General features: G+C 57.0%; 1 protein-coding gene across 2 annotated transcripts in view; it reads left to right on the forward strand.

Moving 5' to 3' along the window:
* LOC113210803 (protein krueppel-like) overlaps window positions 1-12,623 on the forward strand; it is a 59,735-nt gene that overhangs the window by 43,309 nt on the left and 3,803 nt on the right. The window contains exon 1 of one of the 2 annotated variants that reach the window (XM_026428971.2): window positions 10,405-10,767. The exons of the other annotated variant lie outside the window; for it this stretch is intronic. Within the exon in view, the coding sequence (XP_026284756.1) occupies window positions 10,728-10,767 (40 nt within the window). The 5' untranslated portion in view covers window positions 10,405-10,727. Of the gene's footprint in view, window positions 1-10,404; window positions 10,768-12,623 lie in introns of those variants that run through there. 2 annotated transcript variants of the gene reach the window in all.

Consider the following 12,623-nt stretch of genomic DNA (forward strand, 5'->3'; position numbering starts at 1 on the left):
GGGGGGGTGCACGCAGGCTACGCACTCGTGTGTGTGTGTGTGTGTGTGTGTGAGTGTGATGGGGATAGAGAGGGTGTGCCTGGCGTGGTCCGCTTCCCTTATTTCGCTCTTTTTCTCAACATTTCCGGAAAGGGGAGAATGAGGGAGAGCGCGATGGGCCAGGGGCTGCGCAGGGGGTGGTGGTGGTGGTGCAGCGAGTGCGCAGGGCAGCGCAGCGCCGCCGCCGCTGCAGTTCCACACAAGAACAAGGGGAGTCTAATGTTGCGTCAACCGCATTTGGGCTCAATGCCGCTGCTGATAAAAGGGATGAGAGCGAAAATGCGATCTAAAACAATTAACGGCCTTCTTGGCATTAGCGGGTTGTAGGGTTTATTATATCCCCGGAGTTTTTGAAACGAATAAAAATATTTTTTTGAATGGGCTCTGTCATTGGCGTGATACCAACGACTTCCTGTAACAGAGAGTGTCTTACAGGCCCCGTACCTTTTACCTTTAGTTTGGGTTGCTCCTCGTGCAGGCGTCCGGCCTGGTTTTGCTCACTACTGGTCGACCACCGTGGCGCCTTACGGCGTCGAGCGAGTTAGGACACCCGTCTGCGTCTGCACGCGTGCGATACGGTGCGGTATTACAAACACAAAGGTACAGTACGCGGTACGTACAGGGCCCATGCGGGACATCGTGTACTGTCGCATGCCTCCAAAGGGTTAGAAACCCTGGAAATTTGTCGGAAAATGTCGATATTCCCGATCAGGAAAATTTCCGTAATAAACGGGAAATTTCCGTAATAAACGGGAAATTTCCGTAATAAACGGGAAATTTCCGTAATAAACGGGAAATTTCCGTAATAAACGGGAAATTTTCCAGACTTGAGAAGTTGTTTTTGTTAATTTGCGGGAATTCTTCGGAAATTTTTCGGAAAATTTCCTGAAAATTTTGGCAACTTTCTACCCTGGGTCGAACTCGAACCCAGACAAATCGGGACGATCCATACTTTCGTTTTAAAAATGGACTTGCAAAATATATAAACTGTGCTCTATTCAGATAAAATCTGTGTCGAGTCGTCGTCGTCGGAGCCGCATCGCCGAAATAATTATGCAAGCTGGGCGACGCGATCGAACTGCAGGCAAAGAGGAGGAAACAGGAAGAGATTGGGTGACGAGGGGCTGGGCTGTTGGGATAGCAGATGGGGGTTGAGAGAGAAAGAGAGAGAGAGAGGGGGGGGGGGCTGGGCTAGGTAAACATTTTGCATCACAGGGCACAGTCATAAACAACGCGAGAAAGTAAGGCAGCAGCGTGGGCGGAGGGACAATGAGGAAGGACAGGAAAGGCGCCGGGGCAGCGAACTCGTCGCGTCACGTCACAATATAGTGCAATATTGAATTGTGTTCCGGGCCGTGGTGGTGGTGCATTGTGGGGTTATAGTATTGTTGTTGTCGTCGTTCGGACGATATAGTTGTTAACAACAAGACGATTGTCTTCGCGCGCTTTATGAAAATTGCAGCAGGAGCGCGAGTTTGTTTTGCATACCTTTGCTGGGTCACTGAGGAAAAAAAGCACACAAAGAGAATAGTTTAAAAATCTAAAAGAGTGCATGCGGTCGTATAAGTTGAAAATACATTATTATTTAGGTATCTCAGCTAATTTCTTAGTTGGGCTGATAACTCAGGTACGTTTGTGTTGCTTGAAGTAGCTGCTCGGCCAATTGTCCAGCTAATCCATTTTTTTTAACTTGCTTTTTCTTTACAGAGAATGGACAGCATTATAAACGCAACCAGAGCCAGAACTTGTTCACAAACTACAACACCACACTTTATTCCGGCCGTCTCCAGGTGGTCTCCATAGGTCTCTCCGAGAAGAGCGTCCATACCTCCCCAAGAGCTGTCCAAAGGTGAGAGGAGGCGCGTATGAAATAAGGGGAGAGAGAGAGAGAGAGAGAGAGAGAGAGAGAGAGAGAGATATTAGAAAGAGGGGGGTGAGTGGGGGTGCAATGAATATTGCAGAGCCCTTCGTGGCCGGGCCGCGCTGGCCTGCGGTCGCCGACGACGCGGCTTCTATCCGCGCAGGATGGACGGGTAATGCCTCCTTCGCCCCCAACCGAAAGCGGCAATTTCCATTCAAATGACAGGGTACAAACGGTTGGAGGACCGCCGGGCCACGCCAAGCCACGCCAGCAATCAAAGGACGGGGAATATGGCGATCGCAGCGCCGTAGGCGCCCTCCTAAGCGCCCCTCTAACTCCCCCCCCCCCTTTTAAGCGCCCCTCTAACCCCCCTTTTAAGCGCCACTCTACCCCCTCATTTTTAAGCGCCCCTCTAACCCGCCCCCCTCTCTTTTTAAGCGCCCCTCAAGCGCCCCTCTCACCTCCCTTTAAGCGCCCCTATGCCCCCCTCTAACTAACCCCCTCCCCTCCCAAGCGCCCCCCTAACAAGGGAACCCCGCCAAGTGTAAATTCCCGATTTTCATTCTACTTTGGGAAATTGTTGGTCTAAATGTGTCATCGAAGGACACATCAAAGATTTTTGCTTAAATTCATATTTAGGGGTCATTTTGGGTATTTGTTGAAAAAGCTGCAATTTCAATTATTTTTTATAACTTTCAAGAATGCTTCCTAAGGGGTAACTCGTCAAATTGCGGCCCTACGGACGAAAATTTCGTCCGTTTTGCTCTATCTGAAGCCGTTTAGGCGCTACCGCCACGTTTAGGAGGGGAAATGTACGGGAATCACTAGGGCTTAAGAGCAGCGGTTGTAAAAAGCAGTCCCACAAAAAATGTTATAAAACAAAAGTTAAAGAGCTTATATTTTTCTACAACATTTGTTTTATAAAATTTTTTGTGGGACTGCTTTTTACAACCGCTGCTCTTAAGCCCTAGTGATTCCCGTACATTTCCCCTCCTAAACGTGGTGGTAGCGCCTAAACGGCTTCAGATAGAGCAAAACGGACGAAATTTTCGCCCACAGGGCCGCAGTTTGACGAGTTACTCCTTAGGAAGCATTCTTGAAAGTTATAAAAAATAATTGAAATTGCAGCTTTTTCAACAAATACCCAAAATGACCCCTAAATATGAATTTAAGCAAAAATCTTTGATGTGTCCTTCGATGACATATTTAGACCAACAATTTCCCAAAGTAGAATGAAAATCGGGAATTTACACTTGGCGGGGTTCCCTTGTAAGTGTCCCTCTAACCTACCCCAAAGCGCCCCTCCTCCCTTCCCCTCGGGCGCGTATTAAGGGGGGGGGGGCAATCGCCCCCCCCCCCCGTGGACCCTAGATAACCGCCTGAAAGTTAGGCAATTTGAGCCACAAAACCCCTGAATGTAGGCAACTTACGCTACACCGCCCCCCCCCTGTCGGCCGCCCCTCACTACGCCCCTGCTTCCCCTACCGTCGCAGTGCACCGCTCAGTAAAAAATAGTTTCTTTTACCACAAGACTTGGTCTTGGATGCCATTGGCGTTCTCCATGAGATCCAAGACCTTCCGTGCTGACGTGGATGTCGTCGTCGTGATGCATCGTGCGCTGCACGGTATGGGGAAGTGGCGCGGACGAGGCCATGCGGGGGGCGGTGGCTTGCGGCGAGGGGAGGCTGGGCTATAGGGGATGACCATAGGGTAGTATAACACTCTGCCGATAGGGGTGGCGGCTGTGGCGGGGGTGGTTGGTGTGGTGGCGGGGGTGATGTCGGCGGGTGGTTCGTGGTTCGGCCGCGTGGAGGCGCCACCCCGCTCACTCAAGCAAGTCCCCGGGTGCGGGCGGGCCGGCGGTGGTGGCCCGGGGTGGCCGTTGCTCGTCCAGCCGCTGATGAGCTTACGCGCCCCCGCACGGGTCTGGCGGTCCCCGGTCCGGTACGGGAACACGGCGTGTGGACGACTGCGGACATGACCTGGGTTCCGAGGGTCAGGAGTGACAACTGCGGACATCGCGTGCGAGAAGGCGTCTTCCTCGAACGCGGCCGGCCGACCGGCCAGCCGAGTGTGACAACTGCGGACGTCCGTGACCGACGGGTTGCCTACCTCCGCTCCGCCTGGGCGGCACGGGATTTGGATTGGAGCGGGACCCGAACCGGGGTCGCCTCGTCGCGATCGCGATCACCGCGCTGCTCTTCCACTTAAAAAAGTAACAAAAGAAATCAGAAGTCGCTGGGATTCGAACCAGCAACAACATTATCATGCGCTACGCCCTTGACTACGCGGCCACCGAGGAGTTCTGAGGGGCACAGAGAACCAACTCCGTCTTGTTCTTCCTCTCACAGGGTAAAATATATAATTGGGTGTCGCTGGCATTCGAACCAGCGACCAGACTCTACTGTGCTCCGCTCTTGACCACGCGGCCACCGAGAAGTTCTGGGTAGCACCGAGAGCCAACTCCGTGCTGCTCTCCCCTTTAGGAAAGGAAATAAAAAAAATATTGGCAGTCGCTGGCATTCGAACCAGCGACCACTCTCATGCTGTACGCCATTGAACCCGCCCAGCTCCGTTAGCAGCACTCAAGTGTCTTACTGAGACGAAGTCCGGAGCCCTGACGTGCCGCCCAGGCGGAGGAGCGCCTGCCGGAGCGGAGGTAGGCAACCCGTCGGTCACGGACGTCCGCAGTTGTCACACTCGGCTGGCCGGTCGGCCGGCCGCGTTCGAGGAAGACGCCCTCTCGCACGCGATGTCCGCAGTTGTCACTCCTAACCCTCGGGACCCAGGTCATGTCCGCAGTCGTCCTAACGCCCGGGAACACGGCTCCGCACTCGCCACTTTAACACGCGCCTTAGGTGTGATTAGTGGCGAGCAGTCGAGTTGAGTCGATGAGTCCAGCAGCCCCACGACGGCCGCCCCGTGTAGTATGCCTTTGGGGGGCAACGACCTCTGCTGCTCGCCAGCTGCACCCCTCTGCTGTAGGTCCATCGTCCATCCTCCTGCGACGGGGAATGCCCCCGAAAGCGAAAGCGCCCGACAGGGTTGGCACGTAGAGAGAATTAAAATTGAGCCCCATGGAGTCAAATTATTTTTGCACTTTGCTGGTGTCAAGTGAAAAGCGTGTATGGCAGATTAGACGAACAACTCATTTTAATTCGCCCTCGTCTTGGTGTGGTTTTAGTTGCAGAACATATGCAGTCCAAAAGAATTAAATTTGGCTTAATTCTTAATTTGGCTCCATAAGGCTCAAGTTAAGTATCCTTTGCCAATCCTGCGGTGTGATCCTGGTGCTCGCCGCATACTTCCACCTGTTCGCCTGTGAGGTCTAAAAACCCACTCCCACTGAAAACCACAGAAATGATAGACTCTCCGTGAATGACACTAATACTTTATTTTTTCCAAGCACGCGGGGTGACGTGTAGTCGACTTGGTGCGCTCTTACTTTTCGCAGACCCGCTCGCGATTCGCGACCACGACCTCCTCGGTCGGTGGCGTTCTTGCTATGCCCGCGAAGCAGCAGCAGCAGCAGCAGCGCGCGTGTGAGCCGCGGGGGCCGCGCTGCTGCGGCTGCGACAGGTGCGGGCAGGTGCGCCGACACAGTGCACGCGAGTCGTCGCGCCACCGCGGGCAGCAGCGGCAGCAGCAGTCGCGGCGGCAACGGCAGCGCCGTGAGTGTGTGGCTGCGAGCAGCTGCCACCACCGCCGCGACAGTAGTACGTATCGACAGCAGTCGGCACGGCGGCGTCGGCTGCCGCTGACGGTCGCGATGACCCTTTCCTCCATATTACCTTCCACCACCACCACCACCACCCCCGCACAGGTATGTTTATCCTGGCGAAGCAAAGGCTCGCCGATGACAAAACGAATCGCCTTAACTTCCTTCCCCCGCATAGTAGGGTCTCTCTTTCTCTACAATGACGCGGCGAAACGGATCCCGGCGCACACACACACACACTCGCAGAAATCCTGATCCCACATATACCGTCCAGCAGCAGCCCGACATGCTAACAACTCTCGCACACAAAAGGGTTGCTCCCGGTGGGGCTCCAGGACGACGACGAGGAGGCTGGCCCCGCCGGGGCCGGGTCCGGTCCAGGTCCATATACCAGGTGGTAGTATGCGCATTGTAACGACGACGACGGGTCGGCGCACACATCATGCATCCGTCCGCACACCGGGGGATATATATAATGGACACTACGGACACGGACAAGGAGCGCAGCAAAAACACCCCGTTTTCTGGGGGAGACGACGACGTATTGGGAGAAGAAAAGAGTAAAAGGGAGATATCGCTCGCATGCTGATGCTATTGCGCGGGTGTGGGGATGTATGCGAGAGCAAGAGAGACGGACGGAGGAGGGGGTTAGGGTTACCCCGTTTGATGATCGTGGGAGAGTGTCTGCGGGTCCAGGGTCCGGCCGGCCGGCCGAGAGAGGCAGACGACAAATTGGAGCAGACTGCCCGGCGTCGTCGCGGCACGGCCGCGTGGCCGTCGCGTCACCGCGTTCGAAGAAAGACAATAATATGAGACACGGCGCTACGCCACGCTACCTTCTTCTTGTTCCTCTTATCGGACAACTTCCTCATAACCTCTACGAGGGCCCTCTACGACGACTTGGGGCGCTGTGATGTGTGTCGCGGTGGTTGACCGCGTCCGGAGCCCCATCCCCATGTTCCCTACTTTCAGGAGTCGCCTCTGAGGCTGGCGGGGGAAGGGCCACGAACGTCGAGCATTTTTGTACAAGGCGTCAAGTAGTCTTCTCCTTGTGGGCGCGCATTGTCTTTTGTATGCGCGGTACGTACTGTACTGCGTACTCGAGCGTGGTCCGCGCTGGAAGAGAGGAGGTGTTTCTCGTGGAAACCTATTTTTGTGGTTGGGTGGGGGCAGTAGGCTGACGAGGCCCTGGCACTCTTGACGTGGCGTGGAAAATCCATAGCGGGGGGCCGAGAACACCCCGGGTGCTACCTCGCCCGAGAGGGGATGAGTAGAGAAGTGTGAAGTAGGCGTAAAGGTGTAACGGGTGTTAGCCTGGGTGCAACCGAGGGGTGCTTCAGTACAAATTCAAGCGCAAACCGATGTTTCTGATGTTTTCTTTTTCCAGATATTTTCTTGATTTTTTTTTTAAATTTTAGCCGATGATACCTTACACCTAGAACCTTACAAAAGACTAAACATAAGTATACATTATTAATGTAAGGTTTCAGCAGCTTTTACTCTCGATTAGGAAATATTAAAGAGAACAAATATTAAGCTCTTGATTGAATTTTTTCTTTCATGTGTTTTCAGAAGGTGCGCACATATATTTTTAGCTAAGCACCCCTCGGGTGCAAAGGTTGTACATAACCTGGGTGAGGTGCATCCTGGGTGTAAACCCCGGTGCAAGGGGTGCAACCCCATGGGCGCGGCGTGCCTCGCCTCCTACCTCACTCACATGTGGGTGCTGCGCGCTGCGCTGCGCCGGCCCGGGGCCCGGGTTCATCGACCCCGACGGGGGCCATGTAAGGGCCGGGGGGATTAGGTACCTGTGCTGGGCACGCCTCATCGGGCCACAGGTGGACCCGGCCCAGGGCCCGGGGCCGTGAGCCGTGGGGAACGCCAGGATCAGCCTCTTCGGGAGAAGCGCACGACGGGAGGAGAAGGGAAGGGGGTGAGCCAGTGACCCCGGCCCGGTCCGGCCACCGAGGTGCGGGGGAGGCCCCGGGGGCCTCCGGCCTCCGGGCGACCGGAGCGACCTCCAGGAGGGCTGCTGGCCGCGCGGCCGGGGAGGGACTCGACGGCGGCGGAGGAGGGTTTCTCGTTAGCGGGCCGCCCCCCGGCTGCCCCCGGCCGCCCTCCAGATTGGCTGAGGCTGTGTGGACTTTCCATTAAAAAACACAACCCGCCTCTTTGCGGCTCGAGGTTTGTTCAGTGCGACGGAGAGCCCCCCCCCCCTTCCTGCCTGCGAGGTTATTGAGGGGGTGGCTTCCAAAAATTATTGCGTTCCGTCGGAAGCCCCGCCAAGCTTTTAGCGTACCTTCCGGGATTTCTGTCGCAAATCGCTCGGCTTTCCTATCTCGCGTCACTGCCACCCGTCCGTAGCTCTCGCCCTTTCATTTTTAGTATATCGTTTTTGTAATTTTTTAAAAAATTATTATTTTTGGCAGTGGACGGAAGGATGCGCCCTCCGGTATGACCTGCTCCGGGCGCTGGCCGCCGGGGCCCTCTGGCCGGTGAAACCCACGCAGTCTCCTGTTCTCGTGAAGAGGACGAGTGACGGCCAAGAAGTAGTGACAACCTTGGTGACACTCGCCCGTCGTCAGACGGCGTGTCTCCGCGAAAGCTCCGGCAGAGAGCTGGCAGGGGTCGCATAGGCCAGGCCGGTCGCAAGGCCCCGGCCTTTAGGCTCGCCGGACAAATCATACAGGGCAAAACCTAATTCAATTAGGAAGTTTTATGTTGTGTTTTTTTTTCCCGAACCCCGCCCCCTGCTTGCCTCTTCTGCGTGAGGTGGAAGTGCGCGCCGTCCTCCCTGCTGCTCCCGGTTTCGTCCGAGTCACCCCCTTTGTATCCCCCTTTCTCTTGCTGCCCTTGAGAGGGCCGAGGAGGGCTGCTGCTGCTGCTGCTGCTGCTGCTGGGGCCTGAGCTTGCGCGTTAAGACGGGCAAGGGCCGGGCCGGGGGCGGCGCGGGGGCGGCGCGGGGCGGGGGCGGGGAGGGTCCGCTCGCTCTCGGGCGCCCACCCCTTCTCGCCCTGGTGGGCTCTCTCCACGCGCTCGCCAGAGGCCCGGCCCCCACCCGTACTTGGCAACATTTTACTCCCCTCCCCCTCCCCCCTCCTCCCTCCCTCCTCTCCCTCCCTCCTCCGCTACCGTGCCTCCGAGGGTGTAAGGAAGAAGCGGAGGTTGTTATGAGCGAACAAAACAGTGCCGGAGAATAACGACCCTACAGGGGGGAAGGGGTGGGGGGAGTAGGGGCGTAAGTGAGGGAAAGGGGGAGGAGGCTAACGGGTTGCGATCGATGGCACCTCGCTCCCTCTTTCTCTCCTTTGCTTCCCGCGTTTTGGCCGCCCGTGCGGCCCTGCGGCCCGGAGGCGGCCTGGAGGCGGCGGCCGCTTCGTCTCGTTTTCATTACGCAGCGTCTCCAGGCCGCCTCCAGGCCGCCTCCAGGCCGTCTCCAGGCCACTTCCAGGCCGCCTATGTGCCTCCAGGTCGACACTAGGTAGCCTCCAGCAGTCTGGGTTGTGATGCTGACGGACCAAAGGGCAAAGGTCAAAAATTAAGCCAAAGTTCCGACGGGAATCAAGCCGGGTTTTCAAAAAGGACGAAACCTAAATTTTATGGTTACAAAAATGAAAGAAAAAAAAAGTCTGTGAATAACCATCTATGCAGCGTATGATTTTCTTATAAGGAACTATTGCCGGCGAGGGTTGTTCGGTCTCTCTTAGACTGAACTGATATGCAAAAGTTTATTGCTTTCGAAAAGCTTTCATTTACGATCGGTCAGACTGATATGTTAGCTCGAAATGTGAACATCGTGACACATGCAAATGCAATATAATACACAGACGGGCGTATCAGCCGCCGTTGCTACCTGTGCCGGTGCGCGTGACCTGGCGTGACGCACTCTGGCCGGGCGCGTGACTTAGCGTGACGGGGTCCCGGCTCCTCCGTGACCCTGCTGACGCACAAGGGGACCCGCGTCGTGACCATGGTCGTGACCGGCACCGGCCGTCGCCCGCCGAACTCGATTTAGTCTGTTCACGACGCGACCACGAGTGGAGAAGGTGCATTACGTGCAATTATAGACATTGTTAAGACCGTTAACACCTCTGATAACACGGCACCATGTATAGGGAAACACAAGAATGGTCACGCTTCTGTTCTTTTTTTTTTTCAAAGAATTTGAAAGTAGAGGTTTCCCGTTTTGATAAAAGATTGCCGGCCGAGCGTTCCAGTCTAGATGTTTGAAAGACTGCCGATAAGTTTCGACAATCGCCGCGGTTTTTTTGTTTTTTTTCGCAGTGTGCGGTCTGCTCGTCAGTGTTGTATGTAGAAGGTATAAGGGGGCGCCACACACATGACCCCACCACCGCCGATGTGAGCATCCTGGACGCGCGCGCGCCCGTCGGCGTCGTCGTGGGGTCCAACAACAAGGGCCCCAAGGGCACCCACCCTCCCCGACGACGCGCTCCCTCCTCGCCCCCCCCCCCCCCAACAACGCCCCACACATGAATGGGTTGAACACATCGATTGCCGGCACGCCGCCGGCGGCCCCCCCATACGGCCTGGCCCTGCCCTTTACTCCGTGCGAGTGCCGGGGCGCGTATGTGTGTGTGTGTGTGTGTGTGCGTGAGTGCAGTGTGTGTAGGAGGAGACGTGTTGGTTGGCGTAGGTTAGGAGTATGAATCGGGCCGTCCGGGCCGTGGCGAGCCCGAGCCACGGCGGCGGGGCGGGGCGGGGCGGGGAGCAGCCCGGGTGGTGGGGGAAGGGGAGGAGCCTAGCTCCAGCAGCGCCGGGCCAGAGGAGGAGGGTGCCCGCCCGCCGCCCGCCGCCCGCCGCCGCCGACTAGTGTTAGTGTCTTGCCAGCCACGGGGAGGGAAAGTCGCCAGCCCGCTCCCTCTCTGTCGCCGACGACGACCATGCCCTCCGCCGAGTACGCGACGACGAGTCGGGACTGAGCCGAATGCCAGTGTGCAAGTGAACCGAACCGCAACGACCAAACGCGTCTCATCATCGCCAGTGGATAACTACAGTGCATCGGACCGACGAGCCAGTTTTTATTTAACTACTCTTCAAGTTGTTTTTATTATTCTTCTGACCACGGACTTTCGTCAACATCTCGACGCCATGGCTCTGTCTATGTACCAGGATACGACGCCCACTACCGGTTAGTACTGACATCCTTTGAACAGAAACTTGTTGTTGTGGTGTGTGTGTGTCTGTGCTGCGCTGTGGGTTGTGTTCGTCTTTTGGGAGGGCTGGGAGTGCGAAGTACCCGAGCACCCACTATCGGTACTTTCAGGAAACGACGCCCACCACCACCGGGTGGTGCTGACACCCTATGAAAAGAGAAGTGTCGCCGTGTGTGCGCCCGTGGTTTGTGTTTGTGTGTGTCCTGCGAGCGTGCTCTGTGCTGTATGTTGTGTTCGTCTCGTGTGGGAGGGCTCGTGCGAAGTACCCACGAACGCACTCTGTAGACTTTCACGTCGTCGCGTAACCGTGCGCGTTTTTGCTGTCGTTTCTAAGATTCTGTAGTGGGTGGATATATTTAAATCCATTTATTAGACGTCCTGTTTCGGTCGCGGTCGGTATGCGACAGGACGCGACGGTTTTAACCCTCTCATTAAAGAAGGCCGATTGATAGTCGTCTGCTACACCTTTTATTTTATTTTGTAATTTTTGCAAGTTTTCTTTTGTAATCGTCCAAGTTTTGTTATTTTTTGCCCCTAAATAGTTTTGAGGCGAAACTCGATGTGCCCCCGTTTGTCGAGGTGGGTGCCGAGAACCCTGTCGGTAGGTCCCGACCCGTCGCGTTCAGGTGCTGCGGGGAAGTCCATAAGCCCTTCAAGTGGGGTGGCACTTCTCTCGTGTCTCTCGAGCTGCGCTCTGCTCTCGATTCCTTCTTGGCAGAATCGGGTGATACGGTCGTGTAATTCCCTTCCCCCCAAAACCCGTCTGTTCCGCCCGTATCGCTTTTTTGCCCCGAAATCAACCTTCTCAGCAGTCTTCTTTTGATACGTGATATGCCTTTTGGAGAAGCGCAGCATCGGGGCAGGGCGGGGCGCGGCGGGGCGGGGCCGGCACTGATCGTCCGTATTGTCCGGCCAGCCAGAGGCCCCCAGGCCGGCTCGGCCCCCGCCCTGCCCCGCTCGCCCCGCCGCTCCCCGGCCACCCCCGTCTAGACTCGGCTCCCGGCGCGCGCTGCCACTCGCGAGGGGTTGCATCTCTGGGGGCGACATTCGAGACATACCTTGCCGCCGGGCACCGCCGGGCCCGAGACTTCTGCACAACAAGCAGTAGCCGCCGGGTCGCGTCCGGCCGTGTGTGTGCGCGCTGCAAATAGCAGAGAGGCTCTCCCTGTCGTCGTCGTCGGGCTGCCTACCTGCCCGGGGGGCTGACGGCGACGTGTTGACGGGGTAGTCTGGTCCACGCGCCGAGACCGGATGCCCCCCGGGGGGCCGGCCATCGGGTGACGCGCGCTGACCCCGCCGCCGCCGCCCGCGGCCCGATCATCAGATCAGGCTGCCGATCAGAGAGGGCCCTGCTGCTGGCCCCGGATATGAACTCGGTCCGGCGCATACCGAGGGGGCTGAGCTGCCCAAGCGCCCCACCCCCGGGCGATGGAGCGGGCGATAGAGAGCCGGGGGTGGCGGGCTGCTGCTGGACAAGCAGAGAAGTAATAATAAAGGTTTCCGCCCGGGCTTTGGGGGCCCTCTCGTTATCGGCGGCGCAAAGGTGCCGTGTGCGTTAGCTTTAGGGGTGACGAGTCGTTGTCTCTGTGAATGACTCTGCCATGCACTCCCCTACCGCCCTGCCCCCGCGCGCCCGTGGGGCTGTCTGTGGCTGCTGCTGCAGCCGCGCTTATCTGAGGGAGCCCGCGAGAGCCCTGCGGCGGGGCGGGGGGCCCCAACGTCTGTGGGGCCCCGGGGCGCGCCACTGCTGCTGCTGATGTTGTTGAGCTGGACCACCACCACCCAGCCCAGCCAACAGTGGCGCGATACAGAGCTCAGTTTAAAAAAAAAA

The sequence above is a fragment of the Frankliniella occidentalis genome, unplaced genomic scaffold (assembly GCF_000697945.3).
Source record: "Frankliniella occidentalis isolate FOCC.00 unplaced genomic scaffold, Focc_3.1 Scaffold9, whole genome shotgun sequence".
In the NCBI taxonomy this organism is placed as follows: domain Eukaryota; kingdom Metazoa; phylum Arthropoda; class Insecta; order Thysanoptera; family Thripidae; genus Frankliniella; species Frankliniella occidentalis.